Consider the following 26,922-nt stretch of genomic DNA (forward strand, 5'->3'; position numbering starts at 1 on the left):
GATTAAAGACCTAAACTTAAGACATGAAACTATAAAAATACTAGAGGAAAGTGCAGGGAAAACCCTTGAAGAAATTGGGTGGGGTGAGTTTCTTATGAGAAGGACCCCCCGGGTGATTGAAGCAGCTTCAAAAATGCACTTTTGGAACTTGATCAAATTAAAAAGCTTCTGCACTGCCAAGAACACAGTAAGTAAAGCAAGCAAACATCCCACAGAATGGGAGAAGATATTTGCTAGTTATGTCTCTGACAAAGGTTTAATAGCCAGAATCCACAGAGAACTCAAACGCATTAGCAAGAAAAGAACAAGGGATACCATCGCAGGCTGGGCAAGAGACTTGAAAAGAAACTTCTCTGAAGAAGACAGGCAAGCGGCCTTCAGACATATGAAAAAATGCTCATCATCTTTAATCATCAGAGAAATGAAATCAAAACTACTTTGAAATATCATCTAACTCCAGTGAGACTGGCCTGTATCACAAAATCTCAATACCAGAGATTTTGGCATGGATGTGGAGAAAAGGGAACACTTTTACACTGCTGGTGGGAATGCAAACTATTACATTCCTTTTGGAAGATATATGGAGAACACTTAGAGATCTAAAAATAGATCTGCCATTCAATCCTGTAATTCCTCTGCTGGGCATATACCCAGAAGACCAGAAACCACATCATAACAAAGATATTTGTACCAGAATCTTTATTTCAGCCCTATTCATAATTACTAAGTCATGGAAAAAACCCAAGTGCCCATCGATCCACGAATGGATTAACAAATTTTGGTATATGTACACCATGGAATACTATGCAGCCTTGAAGAAAGATGGAGACTTTACCTCTTTCATGTTTACATGGATGGAGCTGGCACATATTCTTCTTAGTAAAGTATCTCAAGAATGGAAGAAAAAATATCCAATGTATTCACCCCTACTATGAAACTAATTTAGAACCTTCATATGAAAGCTATAACCAAGTTACAACCTAAGAATAGGGGAATTTGGAAAGCGTGGGGAGGGAGGGGGGAGGTTGGTAGAGGGAGGGGGATTGAAAGGATCACACCTGTGATGCATCTTACAAGGGTACATGTGAGCCTTGGCAAATGTGGAATGTAAATGTCTTGGCAAAGTAACTAAGAAAATGCCAGGAGGGTTATGTCAACTAATGAGATGAAAATGTGTCAAATATTTTATGAAACAAGTGTATGGTGCCCCATGATCATATTGATGTACACAGCTATGATTTAATATTAAAAAAAAAAGAAACAGAAAACCCCCCCAAAATTTCCACTTCATTCTGGCTAAGTCTTGGTAGGTGGCGTACTTCCAAGTATTGGTCGATTTCTTTCAGATTTTCATATTTCTGAGAGTAAAGTTTTTTGTAATATTCATTAAGGATTTTTAGAATTTCTGAGGGGTCTGTTGTTATTTCATCATTACCATTTCTGATTGATGAAATTAGAGATTTTACTCTTTTTTTCCTGGTTAGGTTGGCCAAAGGTTTATCTATTTTATTTACCTTTTCAAAAAAACCAACTTTTGGATTTATTGATCTGTTGTATAATTCTTTTGTTTTCGATTTCATTTAATTCTGCTCTGATTTTAGTTATTTCTTTTTTTCTGGTGGGTTTGGGGTTGGAATGTTCTTCCTTTTCCAGTTGCTTGAGATGTCCAATTAAGTTATTACCTTAATCTCATTCCATTTTGTTGAAGAAGGCTTGCAGTGCTATAAATTTCCCTCTTAGGACTGCCTTTGCAGTATCCCAGAGGTTCTGATAATTCATGTCTTGATTGTTGTTTTGTTCCAAAAATTTGGTGATTTCCTTCTTAATCTTGTCTATAACCCATCTTTCCTCAGCATAAGGTTATTTAGCTTCCATGTTCTTGTATGGGTATGCAGATTCCTGTTGTTATTGAGTTCAACTTTTATTCCATGATGGTCTGAGAAGATGCAAGGAATAATTTCTTTTTTTTTTTTTAATTTGCTGAGGTTAGATTTGTCGCTGAGGATGTGGTCAATTTTGGAGTATGTTCCGTGGGCTGATTACAAGAATGTGTATTCAGTTTTGTTGGGATGAAATGTTCTGTAGATGTCTGTAAAGTCCAGATGTTGAATCGTTAAGTTTAAATCTAAAATTTCTTTGCTTAGCTTCTTTTCAGAGGATCTATCCAGCACTGCTAAAGGGGTGTTAAAAACTCCAACTACTATGGAACTGGAGGAAATCAAGTTGCTCATGTCTGTTAGAGTTTCTCTTATAAATTGAGGTGCGTTCTAGTTGGGTGCATAAATATTAATAATTGAAATCTCATCGTATTGAGTATTACCTTTAACAAATATGAAGTGTCCATCTTATCCTTCCTTATTTTGGTTGGTTTACAGTCTATTGTATCTGCCAATAGGATTGCAACACCTGCTTTTTTCTGCTTTCCATTTGCCTGGAGTATAGATGACCACCCCTTAACCTTGAGTCTATATTTGTTTTTTAATGTAAGATGCAATTCTTGTATGCAGCATATATCTGGCTTGACTTTTTTTATCCAGTCCACCAACCTGTGCCTCTTTAGAGGACAGTTTAAACCATTCACATTAATCGAGAATATTGATAAGCCTTTTGAGAGTCTGGTGGACATTTTTAATCGTTTTGCAACTGTGGAAGTGGGAATTTGATCAAAATTTTTTGGGTGGGTTTACTTTTGTGGTGGAGGATTATGCTGATCTTTATGGAGGATAGGTCTGAGAATATCCTGGAGAGCTGGTTTAGTTGTGGCAAATTTCTTCAACATGTGAATGTCATTAAAGTATTTAATTTGTCCATCTTAAATGGAACTCAGTTTAGCTGGGTACAGGATCCTGGGTTGAAAGTTATTTTGTTTTAGGAGATTAAAAGTCAATGACCAACCTCTTCTAGCTTAAAAGGTTTCAGCAGAGAGATATGCAGTTATTCTAATATTATTCCCCTTGTAGGTAATGGTTTTCTTTCATCTGGCTGCTTTCTGAATTTTCTCCTTCATATTAACTTTAGTGAAATTGATTATGATGTGTCTGGAGGATGTCTTATTCGAGTTGAGTCATGCAGGAGTTCTGAAACTGTCAGCTATCTGAAATTCAGAATCTCTTGGCGTGTCTGCAAAGTTCTCTTTCATAATCTCCTGGAAAAGAGACTCTGTGCCTTGTGAAGTTACTTCATCACTTTCGGGGATCCCTATAAGATGAATATTGGTTTTCTTATAATTATGCCACTGCTCTCTGAGAGTGATCTGTTTTTGCCCTCCATTTCTCTTCCTCTCTGAGTGTTTGGGAGCATTTGAAAGCTTTGTCTTCAATGTCAGAAATCTTTTCTTCTGCTTGCTTCATTCTGTTTCTGAGGGATTCTACTGTATTTCTCAGATTTGATGGCTGCAACTTCTTATCTCAATGTGTCAAAAGTCTTGGTCATTTGGTCTTTGAATTTGTTGATTTTTTGAGACATCTTTTGGGTTACTGTTTGGAATTCTAATTTGATCTTATTTGCTATCTGGATTCTGAATTCGATTTCTGACATCTCAGCTATTTGTTTGTGCATGGGATTTGTGCTGTGTCTGCCCCATTGTTCCTTGGGGGAGTTGATCTACTCTGATTATTCATATTGCCAGAGTTTTTCCTTTGATTTTGTCTCATGATTGGTTTTCATCGTTGCCTCTGGCCATCCTCAGAGTTGGAGTGGTGTCTCTCTGAGATTAGACCCCTGGGGGCGGGGTCTAATCACTGTATTGTTGCTGGATCTTTGTAGGGCGTGACCCTATGTAGCTCTTCTGGGATTGACCCAGAAGAGTCAGGGAGTTCTGGTTGTGGGAGGAGCACCGGAGTGTGACACCCCCGGATCCAGCAACAGGTCAGGGGGTGGTGCACACGGTTCTGGGAGTGCCTAGTGCCCGAGTGACTTTGGCATGGAGGGCCCAAGGCTCCAGTAGTCTCTGGCCAGGAGAAGGACTCTGTGCAGAGGCAGGGAGGGCTCCAGAGGGCACTCGGCTACCAGAGTTCCTGGCCAGATGAGAAGGTGGTGTGGAGGCAGGGAGGGTACAGGAGGGAGGACGTGGGGTTGAGTGGCTCCGGGAGTTCCTGGTCAGGGCGTGGGGAGGCCCAGTGGGTGGGGTAGCAGGTCACCGTGTAGCTCTTACTGGGTCTTGGAGGGTGCAGTTTGCTGGTCTTGGGCGCAGCTCTTCTGGAGGTCCGAGAGGGTGTCAATGGCTTGTTTGGTGCAGATCTTCCAGAATTGGGAGGGTTCCGATCATGGGTCCTGGGGCAGCTCTTCTGGCGGCCCAGGACAGTGCAGATTGCTGGTCCCGGTGCAGCTCTTCCGGAGGTGGGAGGGTGCCAACTGCAGGTCCCAATGCAGCTGATAACTTATATTGTTTATGAAATTTCAGAAAAATAATGTCTCTAAAGAGAGAAAACAAACATAAAGCAGTTTTCTTATGAAGGCATAAGAATCACACTGGCGGCCGACCTCACATCAGCAATGAATACTGGCAAATGAGGGAGTAATATCTTTATGGTCCCAAGGAGGAAAATGTTTTTCCCAACTAGAGTGTTGTTATACCCAATCATCATTCAAACACAAGAGGAGCTATTTAAGTTTACCACTTTTGGATTGTTTTCTAGGAAATTAAAAAAGAATGTACCAGAAACAAATGTGAACAGAAACCAAATGAGGGCATCCACTGGACTACAAATTTCAGACTCAGAGAGAACAGGGGCCAGCATGGAGGAGCCAGTGATAGGTTTGATAGTACCAGAGAAGAAAGAGCAGGTAGGGAGGAGGCTCCAGATAATTTCCTTCCCCAGGAAGAAAATATGGTGACTTGAATAGTGTAGATAGGTTAGAATAAGGCAGAGATGTTTTCAGAAATCTCACAGTAAATGGAAAATAAAGAAAAGAAAGGTAAATAGAAATACAGGAAAAGAAAACTGCTATAAAACACGAAAGAACATTACATTGCAAAATATTAGGCAATTAATAGGGTAGGAAAAAGTCATCTCTCCCCCTAGAAGCTGGAATCTTTTCCCCACGAGGGGCTCAGAAGTTACCAATGAGATTTCACAAGATGTAATGTATGGTTGGATTAAAACAGAGAGCCAAAAACAGTCTCATGGGAATGTCAGCTCTTATATTTAATATAAAATACAACATATAAATTGGCAGTCGTATATGGAATATATAACAAAACTCCAGGCTACAAATGAAGAGATGAAATGCAAAGTAGTTGGTAAACAGTGGCAATTCATACAACAGATGGTCTTTCATGTTATTTCATTGCATTTTAGAGTTTGCTGTAGCTTTCTGTAAAGGTGGATTGGCAAACAATACTGCTGATAATAATATAAAATGGTGCCTTAGTCAGTGGAGGCTGCCATAACAGAGCTCCACAGGCTGGGTGGCTCACGCAACAGAAATCTGTCTTCTCCCGGTTCTCCAGGCTGAAAGTCTGGGCTCAGGGTCCTGGAGAGTCAGTTTCTGGTGAGTGAGCTCCTCTTGGGGTGCAGAAGTGAGCTTTCTATGTGCTCAAGGGACCTTTTCTTTGTGGAAGGAGATGGAGAGAAAGAGAACATACTCTTTGTGGTACCTTTTCTTAAAAGAGTCTGAATGCTATCACATCCTCATGCATTAATCTAATTCCACTTACTTCCCAAAGACCCCCTTTACAAATACCATCATGTTGGATGTTAGTGCTTTGACTCTGGAATTTTGGAAGGATGCAAAACATTCATTTCATAACACAGAGGCTTACCATTTCATATACCAATGATTATAGAAGAAAAAAAGGTTCTTATCATCATTTTCAAATTAAAGTGGGAATATTTAAAAACTAGTATTCCATGAAACATAGTTTAGAAAATTGTGTTTGAACATAAACTTTTAAAACGATCAGAATTGCAGATTCTCTTTTGTATCTTTTTCTTTTTTTTCTTTTACAGCAGTTAATGCTTTTTATTTGGTAAAAAACTTCCCCTCCCTTTTTTTATTAAATCATAGCTGTGTACATTAATGCGATCATGGGGCACAATACACTGGTTTTATAGACCATTTGACACATTTTCTTATTTTTTATTGTTAAATCATAGCTGTGTACATTAGTGCAATAGCCTGTACCCATTCTAAGATGCACCATAGATGTGGCCCCACCCATGACCCTTCCTCCACCAAAACCTCCCCCCTCCCTTCCCCTTCCTTGGCCCTTTCCCCAAAGTCTTATGCTATAGTTGGGTTATAGTCTTCATGTGAAAGCGATAATTTAGCTTCATAGTAGGGCTGAGTACATTGGATACTTTTACTTCCATTCCTGAGATATTTTGCTAAGAAGAATATGTTCCAGCTCCATCCATGTAAACATGAAAGAGGTAAAGTCTCCATCTTTCTTTAAGGCTGCATAGTATTCCATAGTATACACGTACCACAATTTGCTAGTCCATTCGTGGGTTGATGGGCACTTGGGCTTCTTCCATGACTTAGCAATTATGAATTGGACTGCAAGAAACATGCTGGTACAGATGTCTTTGTTATATTGTGACTTTTGGTCTTCTGGGTATAAACCTAGTAAAGGAATTATAGGATCGAATGGCAGGTCTATTTTTGGGTCTCTAAGTATTCTCCAAACATCCTTCCAGAAGGAACATATTAGTGTGCATTCCCACCAGCAGTGTAGAAGTGTGCCCTTTCCTCCACATCCACGCCAACATTTCCGGTTTTGGGATTTTGTTATGTGGGCTACTCTTACTGGGGTTAGGTGATATCTCAGGGTAGTTTTGATTTGCATTTCTCTGATGATTAAGGATGATGAGCTTTTTTTCATGTGTTTGTAGATCTTGTGTCTGTCTTCTTTAGAGAAGTTTCTCTTCAAGTCCCTTGCCCACCCTGAGATGGGGTCACGTGTTCTTTTCTTGTTAATATGTTTGAGTTCTCTGTGGATTCTGGTTATTAGACCTTTATCAGAGGTATAACCTGCAAATATTTTCTCCCATTCTGAGGGCTGTCTGCTTGCTTTACTTACTATGTTCTTGGCTGTGCAGAAGCTTTTCAGTTTGATCAGGTCCCAGTAGTGTATTTTTGAAGCTGCTTCAATTGCCTGGGGGGTCCTCCTTATAAAATACTCGCCCAGACTGATTTCTTCAAGGGTTTTCCCTGCACTCTCTACTAGCCTTTTTTTTTTTTTTTTAAAGAACATAAATGTCTTTTTTTTTTTTATTGTTGGGGATTCATTGAGGGTACAATAAGCCAGGTTACACTGATTGCAATTTTTAGGTAAAATCTCTCTTGCAATCATGTCTTGCCACCATAAAGTGTGACACACACCAAGGCCCCACCCCCCTCCCTCCATCCCTCTTTCTGCTTTTCCTCCCCCCGATAACCTTCATTGTCATTAATTGTCTTCATATCAAAATTGAGTATATAGGATTCACGCTTCTCCATTCTTGTGATGCTTTATTAAGAATAATGTCTTCCATTTCCATCCAGGTTAATACGAAGGATGTAAAGTCTCCATTTTTTTTAATAGCTGAATAGTATTCCATGGTATACATATACCACAGCTTGTTAATCCATTTCTGGCTTGGTGGGCATTTAGGCTCTTTCCACACTTTGGCGATTGTAAACTGAGCTGCAATAAACAGTCTAGTACAAGTGTCCTTAGGATAAAAGGATTTTTTTCCTTCTGGGTAGATGCCCAGTAATGGGATTGCAAGATCAAATGGGAGGTCTAGCTTGAGTGCTTTGAGGTTTCTCCATACTTCCTTCCAGAAAGGTTGTACTAGTTTGCAGTCCCAACAGCAGTGTAAAAGTGTTCCCTTCTCTCCACATCCACGCCAGCATCTGCAGTTTTGAGAATTTGTGATGTGGGCCATTCTCACTGGGGTTAGATGATATCTCAAGGTTGTTTTGATTTGCATTTCTCTAATATTTAGAGATAATGAACATTTTTCATGTGTTTGTTAGCCATTCATCTGTCATCTTTAGAGAAGGTTCTATTTATGTCTCTTGCCCATTGATATATGGGATTGTTGGCTTTTTTCATGTGGATTAATTTGAGTTCTCTATAGATCCTAGTTATCAAGCTTTTGTCTGATTGAAAATATGCAAATATCCTTTCCCATTGTGTAGGTTGTCTCTTTGCTTTGGTTATTGTCTCCTTAGCTGTACAGAAGCTTTTAAGTTTAATGAAGCCCCATTTGTTTATTTTCGTTGTTGTTGCAATTGCCATGGCAGTCTTCTTCATGAAGTCTTTCCCCAGGCCAATATCTTCCAGTGTTTTTCCTATGCTTTCTTTGAGGATTTTTATTGTTTCATGCCTTAAATTTAAGTCCTTTATCCATCTTGAATCAATTTTTGTGAGTGGGGAAAGGTGTGGGTCCAGTTTCAGTCTTTTACAAGTAGACATCCAGTTCTCCCAACACCATTTATTGAATAGGGAGTCTTTCCCCCAAGGTAAGTTCTTGTTTTGTTTATCAAAGATTAGGTGGTTGTAAGATGTTAGTTTCATTTCTTGGTGTTCAATTCGATTCCAAGTGTCTATGTCTCTGTTTTTGGGCCAGTACCATGCTGTCTTGACCACTATGGCTTTGTAGTACAGACTAAAATCTGGTATGCTGATGCCCCCAGCTTTATTTTTGTTACTAAGAACTGCCTTAGCTATACGGGGTTTTTTCCAGTTCCATACAAAACGCAGAATCATTTTTTCCAAATCTTGAAAGTACGATGTAGGTACTTTGATAGGAATGGCATTGAATAGGTAGATAGCTTTGGGAAGTATAGACATTTTAACAATGTTGATTCTTCCCATCCATGAGCATGGTATGTTCTTCCATTTGTTAATATCCTCTGCTATTTCCTTTCTGAGGATTTCATAGTTTTCTTTATAGAGGTCCTTCACCTCCTTCGTAAGGTATATTCCTAGGTATTTCATTTTCTTTGAAACTATGGTGAAGGGAGTTGTGTCCTTAATTAGCTTCTCATCTTGACTGTTATTGGTGTACACAAAGGTTACTGACTTGTGGACATCGATTTTATATCCTGAAACATTACTGTATTTTTTGATGACTTCTAGGAGTCTTGTGGTTGAGTCTTTGGGGTTCTCTAAGTATAAGATCATGTCGTCAGCAAAGAGGGAGAGTTTGACCTCCTCTGCTCCCATTTGGATTCCCTTTATTTCCTTGTCTTGCCTAATTGTATTGGCTAGAACTTCCAGCACTACGTTGAATAGTAAAGGTGACAGAGGACAACCTTGTCTGGTTCCAGTTCTAAGAGGAAAAGCTTTCAGTTTTACTCCATTCAGTAAAATATTGGCTGTGGGTTTGTCATAGATAGCTTCAATCAGTTTAAGAAATGTGCCACCTATGCCTATACTCTTCAGAGTTCTAATTAGAAAAGGATGCTGGATTTTATCAAATGCTTTTTCTGCATCTATTGAGAAGATCATGTGATCTTTATTTTTGCCTCTGTTAATATGGTGGATAACGTTTATAGACTTGCGTATGTTAAACCAGCCTTGCATCCCTGGGATGAAGCCTACTTGATCATGATGAATGACTTTTTTGATGATAAGCTGTAATCTATTGGCTAGGATTTTGTTGAGAATTTTTGCGTCTATGTTCATGAGTGAGATTGGTCTGAAATTCTCCTTTTTGTTTGGGTCTTTTCCTGGTTTTGGTATCAGGGTGATGTTTGCTTCATAGAATGTGTTGGGGAAGATTCCTTCTTCCTCAGTTTTTTGGAATAATTTCTGCAGTACAGGAATAAGCTCTTCCTTGAAGGTTTGATAGAATTCTGGAGTGAAGCCATCTGGATCAGGGCATTTTTTAGTTGGAAGCTTTTTTATTGTTTCTTTGATCTCAGTGCTTGAAATTGGTCTGTTCAGGAGCTCTATTTCTTCCTGGCTGAGTCTAGGGAGAGGGTGTGATTCCAAATATTGATCCATTTCCTTCACATTGTCAAATTTCTGGGCATAGAGTTTCTGGTAGTATTCAGAGATGATCTCTTGTATCTCTGTGGGATCAGTTGTTATTTCCCCTTTATGATTTCTGATTGAGGTTACTAGAGATTTTACTTTTCTATTCCTCATTAGTCTGGCCAATGTTTTATCTAGTTTATTAATTTTTCCAAAAACAAACTCCTTGTTTTATTAATTTTCTGAATGATTCTTTTGTTTTCAATTTCATTGATCTCTGATTTGATTTTGGATATTTCTTTTCTTCTACTGACTTTAGGCTCAGATTGTTCTTCTTTTTCCAGTTCCATAAGATCTCTTGTGATATTGCTGATGTGTTCTCTTTCTGTTTTTCGAATGTAGGCATCTAAAGCGATGAATTTTCCTCTCAAAACTGCTTTGGCAGTATCCAACAGGTTTTGTGGGATAGCTTGTGTCTTCATTGTTGTTATGCTTAAGAAGTTAATGATTTCCTGTTTTATTTCTTCCTGCACCCATCTGTTATTCAACAGAAGATTGTTTAATTTCCACGTCTATGTGTGGAGTCGAGCGTTTTTGTTAGAATTGAGTTCCACCTTTAGTGCCTTATGGTTTGAGAAGATACAAGGTAAAATTTCAATTCTTTTGAATCTGTTGATATTTGTTTTGTGTCCCAGGATATGATCAATTTTGGAGAATGTTCCATGAGGTGATGAGAAGAATGTATATTCTTTATCTTTGGGATGGAGTGTTCTATATGCGTCTATCAAGCACAGTTGTTCTAGGGTCTCATTTCAATCTCTTATATCTTTATTTAATTTCTGTTTGGAGGATCTGTCCAGCTCTGTAAGAGGAGTGTTAAAGTCCCCTGTTATTATGGTATTATCAGATATCATATTGCTCAGACTGAGTAAGGTCTGTTTCAAGAATCTGGGAGCATTTAAGTTGGGTGCACAAATATTTAGAATTGAATTGTCTTCTTGTTGTATTTTTCCCTTGACCAATATAAAGTGACCATCTTTGTCTTTTTTGACTTTAGTTGCTTTAAATCCACATGTATCTGAAAATAAATTTGCAACTCCTCTGTTTTTGTGAATTCCATTTGCCTGAAAAATTGTCTTCCAACCCTTGACTTGGGGCTTATTTGTCTTTTGAATCCAGGTTTGTTTCTTGCAGACAGCAAATGGATGGCTTGTGTTTTTTAATCCAGTCAGCCAATCTATGTCTCTTCAGTGGGGAATTCAAGCCATTAACATTTATTGAGATAATTGATAAGTGTGGTAGTATTCTATTCGTCTTATTTTGTGAGAGTCCATTGCTTAGTTTTATCTTTTGCATCAGTGTGGAGGTCAGGTTCTGTCCTTTAATTTCTGAGTTCTTACTTTGCTGCTGATCCATTGTGGTGGTCAGTGTGCAGAACAGGTTGATGTATTTCCTGTAGAGGTGGTCTTGTTGTGGCGAATTTCCTCAATATTTGTATATGCGCAAATGATTTGATTTCTCCATCAATTTTGAAGCTTAGCTTAGCACGGTACAGAATTCTGGGCTGGAAATTGTTCTGTTTAAGTAGATTAAAGGTAGATGACCATTGTCTTCTTGCTTGGAAAGTTTCATTAGAGAAGTTTGCGGTCACTCTGATTGATTTGCCCCTGTAGGTCAGCTGGCGCTTACTCCTGGCAGCTTGCAGAATCTTTTCTTTTGTCTTGACTTTGGACATGTTCATCACAATGTGTCTTGGAGAAGCTTGGTTAGAGTTGAGGCGACCTGGGGTCCGGTAGCCCTCTGAATGCAGTTTGTCAGAACCTTTGGTGATGTTTGGGAAATTTTCTTTTATAATATTCTCTAGTATGGCTTCCATTCTTCTGGGGCATTCTTCTTCCCCTTCTGGAATTCCTATTACTCGTATGTTGGATTGCTTCATAAAGTCCCATAATTCTGACAGTGAACGTTCTGCTTTCTCTCTCTTCTTTTCTGCCTCTTTACTATCTGAGTTATCTCAAAAACTTTGTCTTCTACCTCTGAAATTCTTTCTTCTGCATGGTCTAACCTGTTGCTGATACTTTCCATTGCATCTTTAAGTTCCCTAATTGACTGTTTCAGTTCCTTCAGCTGTGCTATATCCTTTTTATATTCTTCATATCGTTCATCTTTTGTTCAATTCTGTTTTTGGATTTTCTTTTGGTTATTTTCCACTTTATTAGCAGGTTCCTTCATTGTTTCTGTCATTTTCAACATGCGTATTCTAAATTCCCTTTCTGTCTTTCCTAATATTTCTTTATAGGTGGAATCCTCTGCAGTAGCTACCTCATGGTCCCTTGGCGGGGTTGTTCTGGACTGGTTCTTCATGTTGCCTGGAGTTTTCTGCTGATTCTTCCTCATGAGTGATTTCTTTGATCTGTTTCCTTGCCCTAATTTTCCTTTCACGTCCTCTTGCTCTTTAAGTTCTTGTGGCTGTGGACTAAGGGTTCGATGAGTTCTTTTGGTATAGGACTAGAAGGGTGAGAAGCTTGAAGAGGAAGAAAGGGATGAAAGAAAGGAGGACCGAGTTATAAGAAAAAAAAATAGAGAAAGGAGAGGGAGTGGGTAAAAGGAGTATTGATAAAAAGAAGAGAGCACAGAAAGAGGGAGACAGAGCAATATAGGTGTACAGTAGGGTACTTTGACACAACCTTAAGAAAAACCCACCTTCTGGGGGTGCCCAGTTGGGTGGTTCCCTTGAGGTCAGCAGCTCTTTTCTAACCTGATCAGACACAGTATTCCACCTCCACCAAGTAGAGAGGAAAGACAAAAATGCCATAAATCAAACCAAAACAAGCAAACAGAAAACTTTACGGGATAAATTTGGGAGAAAAACCAAATAATAGCCATAGAAACACTAGCAAAAATGAAGTTCTAGTTATTGAAAAAGGCAGCTATGGGAAATTATAATTAAAGTAGAAAAATTGAGAAAGAAAAAGGATCTGTATGGAAAAGTTGAAATGAAAAAACAAAACAACATCAACAACATCAAAATAAACAAAAAACCAACCAAACAAAAAAAAACTACCAAGAACAAAGCAGTATGTATAAGTTGTTGAATATTGTCTGGGCAACACGTGTTCTTCTGGGGTATGAGATGTTAATCACAGTTCTGATATGACTGGAGGCTGCTGATTTCTCAAACCCCAGCAGGCAGACACCCCAAATCTCTCTTCAGCCTACTTAAAAGGCACTTTCAACTTGTAAACTTGCTGAGCAGAAGTTTTCCCGGGAAAGTGCTTGTGACTGGAATCACTGCTGAAGTGGCTATCCACTTACCCAGTGTGCCAAAACTGGTCTCACTCTGCCCCTGAGGGTTAGGGCTGCAAGGTGGCTCAGACCCCACCCTTAGGCTACTTGGTCACTGGGTTACCAGCTCCCACCCGATTGTAGCTCTGCAACCCCAAGGATGGAGCTTGCTGGGTCAGATTGCTCACAATGGCTCCCTGTGTCCCACAGGCAAACACTATTAGCTCCATCTGGCTCAGTGGCTCAGACTGGGGCCCTAGACAACGGCCAAAATTCTCCGCACTCCCGCTCAGGCTCTCCCCAAGGCAGTTCAACTGAGTGCCAAGTCCAAAGACACCAAAACAGTTCACAGGTAAGGCCTTTCCAGTTTGCAGTCTTGCTGCTACTGAGCTTGCAGTTGCGGGCGGGTTTAGACCGATTGAACACATGCGACCACTTGCCATTTTTCCACTGTTTTCTTCCTCCTCTTGGGGTCCAGAAGTCTCTCACTGATTCCCTGTATCCTCACAGGGGTGTTGATAGGCAGATCCTACCAGCCAGAGATGCCTGGAGTCCTATCTCCCCAGACTCATGGTGCCCAGATGCAAGGACGCTGTTACTCGGAAGCCATCTTGCTCTCCCAATTCCTCTACTAGCATTTTTATAGTTTCATGTCTTAGGTTTAAATCTTTAATCCAGCAAAAGTCTATCTTAGTTAATGGTGAAAGGTGTGGGTCCAGTTTCAGTCTTCTACAGGTTGCCAGCCAGTTAACCCAGCACCATTTGTTAAATAGGGAATCTTCCCCACTGAATATTTCTCACTGGCTTGTCAAAGATCAAATAATGGTAAGTAGCTGGACTCATCTCTTGGTTCTCTATTCTGTTCAAGACATCTACTTTTCTCGTTTTGGGCCAGTACCATGCTGTTTTGATCACTATTGATTTATAATATAGTCTGAGATCCAGTAGTGTGATTCCTCCTGCTTTGTTTTTATTTCTGAGTAATGTCTTGGCTATTCGAGGTTTTTTCAGATTCCATATAAAATGAAATATCTTTTCAAGATTTTTAAAGTATGACAGTGGAGCTTTAATAGGGATTGCATTAAAATTGTAAATTGCTTTGGGTGATATGGACATTTTAACAATGTTGATTCTTCCCAGCCATGAGCATTGAATGTTTTTCCATTTGTTAACATTTTCAGCTATTTCTTTTCTTAGAGTTTTATAGTTGCCTTTTTAGAGATCTTTCATGTCCTTTGTTAGATAAATTCCCAAATATTTCATCTTCTTTGGCACTACTGTGAATGGAATAGTGTCCATAACTGTTTTTTCAGCTTGACTTTTGTTGGTATATATAAAGGCTACTGATTTATGAATGTTGATTCTATATCCTGAGATGCTGCTGTATTCCTTGGTCACTTCTAAGAGTTTTGTAGTAGAATCCCTAATGTTTTCCAGACATACAATCATATCATCTGCAAAGAGCAAAAGTTTGATCTCTTCTGACCCTATATGGATACCCTTGATCGCCTTTTCTTCCCTAATTGCGATGGCTAAAACTTCCCTTACAATGTTAAAGAGCAGTGGAGACAATGGGCAGTCTTGTCTTGTTCCTGATCTGAGAGGAAATGATTTCAATTTAACTCCATTCAATATGATATTGGCTGTGGGTTTGCTGTTGATGGCCTCTATCAGTTAAAGCAATGTCCCTTCAAAGAAAAAAAAAGAGAAAAAAAATGTCACTTCTATCCCAATTATCTTAAGTGCTCTCATCATGAAGGGATGCTGGATATTATCAAAAGCTTTTTCTGCATCAATTGAGAGGATCATATGATCTTTGTTTTTTAATTTCTGTATGCGTTGAATTATACTTATAGATTTACCTATATTGAACCAGCCTTGAGACCCTGTGATAAAACCGACTTGGTCATGATGTATAAATGTTTGATGTGTTGCTGGATTCTGTTTGTTAGGATCTTGTTGAATATTTTTGCATCTATATTCATTAGTGATATTGGTCTATAATTTTCTTTTCTTGTTGGGTCTTTCCCTGGTTTGGGGATCAGGGTGATGTTTGCTTCATAGAATGTGTGGGGTAGTCTTCCTTCTTTTTCTACCTTTTGGAACAGGTTAAGTAATATAGGTACTAATTCCTTTAAAGGTTTGGTAGAATTCAGACGTGAAACCATCCAGTCCCGGGCTTTTCTTTTTAGGGAGGTTTTCTATGGTTGATACTATTTCCGAACTTGATATGGGCCTGTTCAACATTTCCAATTGATTCTGGCTAAGTCTTGGAAGGTGACGTGCTTCCAAGTATTGGTCAATTTCCTTCAGATTTTCATATTTCTGAGAATAAATTTTCTTGTAATATTCATTAAGGATTTCTTGGATTTCTGAGGAGTCTGTTGTTATTTCGTCTTTGTCATTTCTGATTGATGAGATTAGAGATTTTACTCTTTTTTTCCTGATTAGTTTGGCCAAAGGTTTATCGATTTTATTGACCTTTTTAAAAAACCAGCCTTTTGATTTATTGATTTGTTGTATTATTCTTTTGTTTTCAATTTCATTTAATTCTGCTCTAATTTTGGTTATTTCTTTTCTTCTACTGGGTTTGGGGTTGGAATATTCTTCCTTTTCCAGTTGCTTGAGATGTCCCATTAAGTTGTTAACTTCCTCTCTTTCCGTTCTCTTGAGGAAGGCTTCCAGTGCTATAAATTTCCCTCTTAGAACTGCCTTCCGTTGTCCCAGAGGTTCTGATAGTTCGTGTCTTCATTGTTGTTTTGTTCCAAAAAATTGGCGATTTCTTTCTTAATTTCGTCTCTGAACAAGCTATCATTCAGCATAAGGTTATTTAACTTCCATGTTTTTGTATGAGTATGCAGATTTCTGTTGTTACTCAGCTCAAGTTTTATTCCATGGTGGTCCAAGAAGATGCATGGAATAATTTCTTTTCTTTCTTTTTTTTTTTTTTTTGTAGAGACAGAGTCTCACTGTACCTCCCTCGGGTAGAGTGCCGTGGCATCACACGGCTCACAGCAACCTCTAACTCTTGGGCTTACATGATTCTCTTGCCTCAGCCTCCCGAGCAGCGGGGACTACAGGCGCCCGCCACAACCCCCGGTAATTTTTTTTTGGTGTTGTAGTTTGGCCGGGGCTGGGCTTGAACCCACCACCCTCGGCATATGGTGCCGGCGCCCTACTCACTGAGCCACAGGCGCCGCCCGCATGGAATAATTTCTATTCCTTTAAATTTACTGAGGTTAGACTTGTGACCTAAGATGTGATCAATTTTGGAGTAATTCCCTGGGCTGATGAGAAGTATGCGTATTCAGTTTTGTTGGGATGAAATGTTCTGTAGATGTCTGCTAAATCCAAATGTTGGATGGTTAGGTTTAAACCTAAGATTTCTTTGCTCAGCTTCTTGTTGGAGGATCCATCCAACACTGCCAAAGGAGTGTTGAAATCTCTGACTATTATGGAGCTGGAGGAAATCAAGTTGCTCATGTCTGTTAGAGTTTCTCTTATAAATTGAGGTGCATTCTGGTTGGGTGCATAGATATTAATAATTGAGATCTCATCAGAGTGAGTATTACCCTTAAAAAATATGAAGTGACCATTCTTGTCCTTCCTTACTTTTGTTGGTTTAAAGCCTATTGTATCTGCAAATAAAATTGGAACACCTGCTTTTTTCTGATTACCATTTACCTGAAATATGGACGACCATCCTTTCACCCTGAGTCTGTATTTGTCTTTTAAGTTAAGATGTGACTCTTGTATGCAACAGATATCTGGCCTGAGTTTTTGTATCCAGTCAGCTAACCTATGCCTCTTTAGAGGACAGTTTAAGCCGTTCACATTAATGTAGAATATTGATAAGTCTGGTGAAGTTTTGGGTATTGAGTTTTTCAAAAGTCCAGTGGCCATTTTTAATCCTTTCACCAGTGTGGAAATTGGTTTTTGATCCGAAGTTTCTGAGTGAGTTTACTTTTGTGGTATAGGATTGGGTTGGTCATTATGAAGGATAGGTGTGAGAATATCCTGAAGAGCTGGTTTGGTTATGGCAAATTTCTTCAACATATGAATGTCATTAAGGTATTTAATTTCTCCATCATAGATGAAACTCAGTTTAGCTGGATACAAGATCCAGGGTTGAAAGTTATTTTGCTTTAGGAGATTAAAAGTCGGTGACCACCCTCTTCTGGCTTGAAAATTTTCATGAGAGAGATCTGTAGTCATTCTAATATTCTTCCCTTTGAAGGTAATGGTTTTCTTTCTCCTGGGAGCTTTGAGGATTTTCTCCTTCATATTAACTTTAGTGAAGTTAATTATGATATGCCTTGGGGATGTCTTATTGGGGTTGAGTCGTGCTGGGGTTCTGAAGCTGTCTGCTATCTGAATTTCAGAATCTCTAGGTATGTCTGGAAAATTCTCTTTCATCATTTCATGCAGAAGGGCCTCTGTGCCCAGTGGGGCCACTTCATCTTTTTCTGGAACTCCTATGATTCGGATATTCACCTTCTTCGAATTATCCCAGAGCTCTCTGAGAGAGTGATCCGTTTTTGCTCTCCATTTCTCTTCCTCTTTGAGAGTTTGGGAGCATTCAAAGGCTTTATCTTCGATGTCAGAAATCCTTTCTTCTGCTTGCTCCATTCTGTTACTGAGGGATTCTACTGTATTTTTCATATCTTTGAGGGCTGCAAATTCTTGCTTCAGTGTGTCTAAGTCTTTGGTGGTTTTGTCTTTAAATTCGTTAAATTCTTGAGACGACGTTTGAATTTCTCCTCGAATTCCTAATTCCACTTTGTTAATCTTGTCTGCAATCCAAATTCTGAATTCGATTTCTGACATCTCAGCCAGTTGTTTATGAATGGGCTCTTCAATTGCATCGGCCATATGTTTCCTTGGAGGAGTTGATCTATTCTGGTTATTCATGTTACCAGAGTTTTTCCCCTGATTCCACCCCATGGTTGTTTTACTCCATGTGATTTTTTCCCCTGGGGCTTTATCGAGGGCCCATACAGTGTTGTGGCCTGAGAAACTGGGGCCCTGTCTTGTGTGGTGGGGCTAAATGGTTCTGCCTTGTTTTCAGCTGGTTTCTGTTCCACCCTAGTGAAACAGATACTTTGGATTGAAGTCTCAGCTGTGGAGAAATATCAGCAATGAAGTCACCCTGCCCCCCCACCGTCAAACAATTGGAAAAGAAAAATCAAACCTTCCTACCACCGTGCACCTAGGGCACCACCTGATTTGTCCTCTGGTGATTGGTTCAGTTAAAAAATGTCCAAATCAGTTGTCTCAGTCTGCCCCTGTCTCGGGTGAGAAAGTTTAAGAGGTCTCTGGGAACTGGATTACAGGGGTCTGGTGACTACTCTGGTGTGGCTTGTTTCAGTGCTGCGTGGTTTCAGTGCTGACTCCTTCCCCACCTTGTACCACTTGACACCCAGTCACTGATAGCCCTGCAGTTGACTGACCAATTTGCCTGTAGTGTATCGGTACTCCAGGAGTTTGTACATGCCTGAATCACAAGGAAGTCTGCCAGGCCGCTGTGCTCTGCCTTTCTCCAGCAGGAGGAGATGAGGCCTGACAACCTCAGGTGCTAGATGAAGGTTGAGGGGTTTTCACTCAGGTCCAGTCTCGCCCCTGATTAATGTTACTGACAGATCAGAACAGAACAACTTTGCGGTTCCCCTGCAGAAGAGAAGCTGAATTGAGTTCCAAATCAGCTGGTCTTTGCTCTTGTATTGTCTATAGGCTGACGATCCCCTGAGGGCCAGGTGCATCTTAGGTTTGGTAAAGCAGGCCTCTGGGTCATCCCCGCCCTGGGAGTTTCCCTGGTTTGCAAGTTGGAGTTGCCTCTGGCAACTCTCTGGTTGCACAGGGAGACTGCAGGTGTGGCTTCAGAATATTCTGTAGTGAGCCATATTGCTAGCAAAAGAGAGCTGCTGCCTTATGGATCAGGCAACCATTGCTCCGGTGTAGCTCCCCTCCGGCCAACCGTCCTCTCTCCGCTCCCGTATCCCAGGGTCTGCACCGACCGGCTGCAGCCCAGCACTGTCTACACCCCTCAAGCAATTGCCCAAGAGTCTGGACCCCTGGGGGACAGGCCTCCAGACCTTGGAATGAGAGCAGAGAGGAGCGCGGGGAGCGCTGGAAGCCTGGGGTTGTGGGCAGAGAACACACACAGCTTTACACAGTTTTATGCCTGACCGTATTGTCACCAAAAGATGGCTGTTGCACTGTGCCTCAGGGAACTGCCACACTGGTGCAGTCCCCTTTCCGCCGACTGACCGCGACTGGCCTCCAGACCCCAGTGTGAGCGAAGGGGAGCGCTGGGAGCTCAGAATTACAGGTAGAGACTATATACAGTTTATACAGTTTTATGCCTGGCAGGAGGATGCTGTGGCACCCTAGTAGAGGAGGTAGGTCCAGTTTTTAGAGGGTCTCTCCTGTGGAGTGTAGTGGGAGGACCTTTGAACTCTGCCCGGTTGTTTGTGGGGCACTCTGAGCTGTTCTCATGTGGGAGGGGACTCCCATCCGCTTGGTGATGGATTTTGTACATTTTGTTTGTATCCTTGTGGTTGCAGCTCGCCTCAGCGGGGTTGACGTGCATTCTACAACCTTCTCTCTTAGTGCAGCTCAAATCCACCAGGTTACTTTCTGAATTTTTGTCCTTTCACTCTCCTTCTGAATGGGAGCCTCTGTGGAAAGCTGGCTTCAGTCAGCCATCTTGTCTCCTCTTGCATCTATATTCTTTATTGATATTGGTCTATAATTTTCTTTTCTTGTTGGGTCTTTTCCTGGTTTGGGGATCAGGGTAATGTTTGCTTTATAGAACGTGTTGGGTAGTATTCCTTCTTTTTCTACATTTTGCAACAGTTTTAGTAATATGGGTACTAATTCCTCTTTAAAGGTTTGGTAGAATTCTGATGTGAAGCCATCTGGTCCCAGGCTTTTCTTTTTAGGGAGGTTTTGTATGGTTGATACTATTTCCGAACTTGATATGGGCCTGTTCAACATTTCCACTTGATTCTGGCTAAGTCTTGGAAGGTGACGTGCTTTCAAGTATTGGTCAATTTCCCTTAGATTTTCATATTTCTGAGAGTAAAATTTTTTGTAATATTCATTAAGGAGTTTTTCAATTTCTGAGGAGTTTGTTGTTATTTCGTCTTTGTCGTTTCTGATTGATGAGATTAGAGATTTTTCTCTTTTTTTCCTGGTTAGGTTAGCCAAAGTTTTATCTATTTTATTGACTTTTTCAAAAAACGAGCTTTTTGATTTATTGATCTGTTGTATTATTCTTTTGCTTTCAATTTCATTTAATTCTGCTCTAATTTTGGTTATTTCTTTTGTTCTATTGGGTTTGGGGTTGAAATGTTCTTCCTTTTCCAGTTTCTTGAGATGTTTCATTAAGTTGTTAACTTCTTCTCTTTCCATTCTCTTGAGGAAGGTTTGCAGTACTATAAATTTCCCTCTTCGGAATGCCTCTGCAGTATCCCAGAGGTTCTGATTATTCGTATTTTCATTGTCAATTTGTTCCAAAATTTGTTAATTTCCTTCTTAATCTCATCTCTGACCCAGCTATCATTCAGCATAAGGTTATTTAACTTCCATGTTTTTGTATGAGTATACAGATTCCTGTTGTTACTGAGCTGAACTTTTATTCCATGGTTATCTGAGCAAATGTAAGGAATAATTTCTATTCCTTTAAATTTACTGAGGTTAGACTTGTGATCTAAGATGTGATCAAATTTGGAGTATGTTCCGTGGGCTGATGAGAAATATATATATTCAGTTTTTTTGCTATGAAATGTTCTGTAGATTTCTGCTAAATCGAAATGTTGGATGGTTATGTTTAAATCTGAAATTTCTTTGTTCAGCTTCTTACTGGGGGATCTATCCAACACTACCAAAGGAGTGTTGAAATCTCTGACTATTATGGAGGTGGAGGAAATCAAGTTGCTCATGTCTGTTAGAGCTTCTCTTATAAATTGAGGTGCATTCTATTGGGTGCATAGATATTAATAGATATTAATAATTGGGTTCATAAATATTAATAATTGAAATCTCATCATATTTAGTATTACCCTTAACAAATATAAAGTGACCATTCTTATCCTTCCTTACTTTTGTTGGTTTAAAGCCTATTGTGTCTGCAAATAGAATTGTAACACCTTGCTTATTTTCGTTACCTTTTGTGTGAAATATGGACAACCATCCTTTCACCCTTAGGCTACATTTGTCTTTTAAGGTAAGATGTGACTCTTGTATGCAGTGAATATCTGGCTTGATTTTTTGTATCCAGTCAGCTAACCTTTGCCTCTTTAGAGGACAGTTTAAGCCTTTCACATTAATGGAGAAGATTGATAAGTCTGATAAAATTTTGGGTATTGAGTTTTTCAAAGGTCCATGGGACATTTTTAACCCTTTCACCACTGTGGAAGTTGGAGTTTGATCAAAAATTTCTAAGTGAGTTTACTTTTGTGGTAGAGGATTGGGTTGCTCATTATGGAGGATAGATCTGAAAATATCCTGAAGAGCTGGTTTGGTTATGGCAAATTTCTTCAACATATGAATGTCATTAAATTATTTAATTTCTCCATCATAAATGAAACTCAGTTTAGCTGGATACAGGATCCAGGGTTGAAAGTTATTTTGCTTTAGGAGATTAAAAGTTGATGACCACCCTCTTCTGGTTTGAAAAGTTTCATCAAAGAGATCTGCAGTCATTCTAATATTCTTCCCTTTGTTGTAATGGATTTCTTACGTCTGGCTGCTTTCAGAATTTTCTCCTTCATATTAACTTTAGTGAAGTTAATTATAATATACGTGGGTGATGTCTTATTGGGATTGAGTTGTTTTGGGGTTCGGAAACTGTCTGCTATCGGAATTTCAGAATCTTTTTACATGTCTGGAAAATTCTCTTTCATAATTTCATGGAGAAGGGCCTCTGTGCCTAGCGAGGCCACTTCATCAGTTTCAGGGATTCCAGTGAGGATATTAGCCTTCTTCAATTTATCCCAGAGCTCTCTGAGAGAATGATCCATTTTTGCTCTTCATTTCTCTTCCTCTTTGAGAGTTTGGGTGCGTTCAAAGGTATTGTCTTCAATGTCAACAATCCTTTCTTCTGCTTGCTCTACTCTGTTAGTGAGGGATTCTACTGTATTTTTCAGATCTTTGAGGGATGGAAATTCTTGCTTCAGTGCATCAAAATCTTTGGTGGTTTTGTCTTTAAATTTGTTAAATTCTTGAGACAACTTTTGAATTTCTCCTCAAATTTCTAATTCTGACTTTTAAATTGCTGCTCTAATTTCTTATTTTTTATTTAGAGAACATTAATCTATTTAGAAAGTGAACTTTTTATAATGAAAAAGCATGATTGGAAATAAGCATAGAATTTCACCTTTTTTGACATATTTCAATGGGCAAAGCAAATTTAATTATAGAACAATGTAAATTAAAATAGCTACTGTAATTAGAAAACTTTATATTAAAAATGTTTTTGAAATAGATTTGTTCGTTGCCTGTTACACTTAAAGTGTTTGATGTTTGTATATTTTTTATGCCATCTGTATTGCAGAGGATTAATTCTGCTGAGAATTTGGTATGATTATATGAATTGAAACAATTTTTTAGCAACCTTATATAGATACATTTTTAAGCTTTATGTCAATATACTATGTATTGATAATTTTATTTCACAGATTGTTACAAGTGCTAACTTTTATTTCAAATAAACTATTAGTACCACTAATATTCTATCCCCAACCCTTGGGTTATATTTTTATGTTAAGTGTATTGAGCAAAGCATCCTGGGAAATACATAGCCTGGATTGATCTGTGTGTGTGGTCAGCCTCCTAGTGACTGAGATGCTGAGGTTCTGAACTCACGTGTTTTGTAAAGATGCAGTTTCCATAAGATGTCTGTCCTTCTATTTTGCTCTTTGCAGGTGATGATGCCAGGGAGGCAGTTAAACACGGTTTGGATGGGATCTTGGTGTCGAACCACGGGGCTAGACAACTTGATGGAGTGCCAGCCACTGTGAGTTTTGGCAAATGCTGGAATTTCACTCTAGAGTTCCCTTTGCCATCATGGTTCTGACCATCTCTATGTCTGCCTTGTCTGTGTTTATATTCTTGTGTGATCACTCAGCATGAAATATATGTGGAATATATGACATCTTGGATTTTGAATTTGAAGGGGCACAACCACCTAAATTAACTACTACATTTATATTTAGTTAGCCCAATGTATTTGTTTGTAAACATATAAAAGTCTCTGTAAAATAAGGCACTTGTGGGCAGGGATTATTCTTGTATTCATAGGTATAGCAATAGGTATAATGCAAAAATTTATGGATGCACAGAAGAAAAAATTATGGCATCAGAGTCTATAGAAGATGAGCTAACAGAGTTATAGGGCTTACCAAAGGCTGTTGTGGAGTTTGAGATGATGGGTACATTGTGACAAGAAGACAGGAGGAGGGAGAGTTTGGAATTTCTTGTGGATGTGAGGTTTGCAGAGTGGCAGAGAGAGGGTGGGGGAATGGGGAAAGGAATCCCATGACCCAGGGAAGGGGCAAGGGTATACAAAGAGGCAACCCTGTTTGAACTTTGAACTTTCTGAGGGGTGCTTTGGAATGCCCTGGGGATCTTTAAAGACTCCTGATGTTCAGGCTACACTCCAAGATCCTGGCAGAGGTGGAGGTGGTCAGTGCACAGTCACCAGTATTATTTACAGCTGTCCAGGAGATTCCAAGGTGCATCTGTGGCTTTTTTATATTGCATACACTGTGCTAGGCAAAGCAGAGCCCAGAATCTAGATATAAAAGGGAATAAAACTGGCCCAATGGTAGGGACTGAGTTAGAACTGTGATGGAGAGCAGCTAGGCCCCCAAAGGCCCAAAGTTAAGGAAATCAGCAGAGGCCCTGGGGCAGATTTTAAGATCAAGAATTGGGGGAACAGAAGTGGAGCAAAACTCATGGTATCAGACACGTAGCCTGATGTAGAATTCATGGGTACGTGATCTAGAATAGGGGCCAGGAACACAGGTGAGGTGTTAAAATTGGTTCCTGTGTGCATTCTCCCCATGGAGATTTGGCCCAGATTCTTGCATAGAAGGCAGTGATGCTGCAGCTCCCCTTCCACCTCTGCTCTTTTCTCATGTGAACCCCTGTTTTTAAGTGAGTGAAGATGTGGAAAGAGCAAGGAAAGAGCTAGATGTGCTTAGGGAATGCCAAGTAATCAATTTTGCTTACAGTATCTGTTGGGAGTGAGGGTTATCCTGGGAAATACATCTGCCTTGATAGACAAGAGAAGAGATTCTTGAATACTTGAGAGTTGCTGGGTAGGCAACAGAAAAAGTTGTTTGGCATAACAAGAGACAGGAAGACCAATTTGGGACCTTCGTGTTTACTCTAATTTAGTTATCAGGGAAACAGACGGGGGATCTGCACTGCCAAGGGACAGAAGGATTGATCTGCACTGTGAACCTTGGTTTCTTCATCTTTTAAAGTCTAAATATCAATTTGATGATTTCTTAGGCGCCTTTCAACTGTAATTTTTATAATTTGATTTACATAAACAAAATAAACTAGCTTCTAGCAAAATAAACCATGTCTCTGTCAACTAGATCATTGTGTTAATATGTTTCCCTACTTTCATTAGAACTGTTCAGTCATAGCTGTTACATGGATGGCTGTAACTGGGATAACCAATTGAATTTATCTGAACAACTGGATGAAGAGTAGAACAAATAATTTAGCCAAGTAGCTTTGGATTATTTTATTCATTGAACTGACTAGCAGGTTGAGTTAGCTACATTCATACACCAGTTTCGTGGATCTTAACTGTGAAGCAGATGACAGCAGAGAACAATGGGTGTGCAATATTGCATTTGCAGTTTTTCCTGAAGCTCTCGTGGTAGGAACCAACCAAGTCTTTGTACACTGCAGAATTTATAGTCAAGAATTTAAAATCATGAAACTGGAAGTTGTCAACTCAGTTCCAACTCAGCTTTACTCCCAGTGACATGTCTTTTTAGGCGATATTAGATGTTGCCTGCAGGTAAATAGAGGTAGAAAGTGAAGCCTCCTCTGAGCAGGGTGGGGAAAGTGGCCAGAACTCAAGGCTTTTTCTCAGATTTATGCCCCACTTGTGTATGAAGACATAGACCTAGTGTGCAGGCTAAATTAAGTTTGTTTTCTGAAAATAAAATATAAATCTACTGAAATCAAATCTAACTAAATTTTAAGGGAAAAAATATCTAAATGGTGTGGTTTATTTCCCTCTGGCTGAGGGGACATGGAAACATCTAAAAGGGCTTTTTGAGTTGTGGTCTCTGAGACTGTTTTTACAACAACGATAACCCTCCCCCTTTGCGTGATGCATGCAGTGGAGGAGATATGAGCTTGAATTTTACCTCCTGCTTTAGAGGTAAAGAGCTTCGAATGGTGAGAGGCTCAGGATAATGAGAGAAATGTAAGAATGGATTTGGTTTATGGTGAAGGGTGTCTCTGCCTCAGCATGTGGGTTTTGCAGTGGGTGGCAAAGGCTTGAAAGAGCCCGTGGTATGAAGCTTTTCAGCTAATGCACAGAAGGACTGGCTGTCCAGTGGGTTCTGTTACATCATAGGCCAGAGCCATAGAGGCAGTGTGATGTCACAGGAGGGACACTGAAATGGGAATCTTGGATTTTAGCCTTTGTCTTGCCTTTCTCAGGAGTAAGAGCTCAGTGAACAAGTTGGACTTTTAATCTCAAGCCTTTTCAAAGTGTTGTGTTGCTTTCAGAAAAAAAGTGAAGTGTATGATTTCTCCATTTCTATAAATCACAGAATTCCATTGTGTGGGGGAATACTTACCAATGAGAGTCTTAGAACAGAAATTTAATTTGACTTCAGTTCATCTTAATACACAGTTTCCGAAAACAGCTGCCAGACCTGTACTCTACCCTAAAGGAATGAAAAAATAAGGTCATGTTAAAGTCTTTGTCTTTGGTGATAATGTGAACCCGATTGGCGTTGAGTTAACTAGAGAATAATGGGATAGAATAAAATTGAATCCTAAAATCCATAACACTAAATATTCTCAAACTGAGAGCTAAAGACAGTCTCTGCAGTGTTTGAATTGTAGGAGTAATTTTTTTTTTTTAATTTCACATTTTCATGTGGCTGCTAAATGAAGTCAAACTTTCTCAAGCTTAAAAATGGGATGTTCTTTTAGGGAATATTCCCAGCTGCAAAATGTTTCATAGACAAAGCATTTGGGTCAGTCAGTGTTTTTCAAATTGAATTGTTGGGCATGTTGTGTGAAATCCTAAAAGATTTTACTTTACTTCTTAAAAAGGGTTCAATGCAATCTGATTTTAAGAAACAATGTATCAGTTGTCTATTGCTGTGTAACAAACCACTCTGAAACTCACTGGCTGAAAAGCAATAGGCATTTTATTCATTTTGCAATTTTGTGGGTTGGTGATCTGGGATGAGGTCTCTGGAGGCTTTTCTGGTCTTGTCCGGGCTCACACACAGGGATCTTTGGTCCATGGCTACATACCCTGGGACAGCCTGGAGCTGGATCAGCTATGCAGAATGGTTCTGCACTATCTCATGTCTCCCAGGATGTAGGTAGGCTTCTTCCCTCTTGAGATGTAGACTTACAAAGGGCATAATGTCACTTCTCTCTCATTTTATTGGTGAAAGAAGGCACAGGCCAATTAATCTTCAAGGGGTGGGGAACAGACCCCTCTTCCC

The 26,922-nt window shown here is 39.6% G+C and overlaps 1 protein-coding gene across 5 annotated transcripts in view; it reads left to right on the forward strand.

The window, feature by feature from the left end:
- The window catches only part of HAO1 (hydroxyacid oxidase 1), a 154,075-nt gene that overhangs the window by 80,010 nt on the left and 47,143 nt on the right, over positions 1-26,922 (forward strand). For all 5 annotated transcript variants that reach the window (XM_053574539.1, XM_053574538.1, XM_053574537.1 and 2 more), the window contains exon 5: positions 23,125-23,216. In XM_053574539.1, the coding sequence (XP_053430514.1) occupies positions 23,125-23,216 (92 nt within the window). The remainder of the gene's footprint in view (positions 1-23,124; positions 23,217-26,922) is intronic.

The sequence above is a fragment of the Nycticebus coucang genome, chromosome 21 (assembly GCF_027406575.1).
Source record: "Nycticebus coucang isolate mNycCou1 chromosome 21, mNycCou1.pri, whole genome shotgun sequence".
NCBI classification, from domain to species: Eukaryota; Metazoa; Chordata; class Mammalia; order Primates; family Lorisidae; genus Nycticebus; species Nycticebus coucang.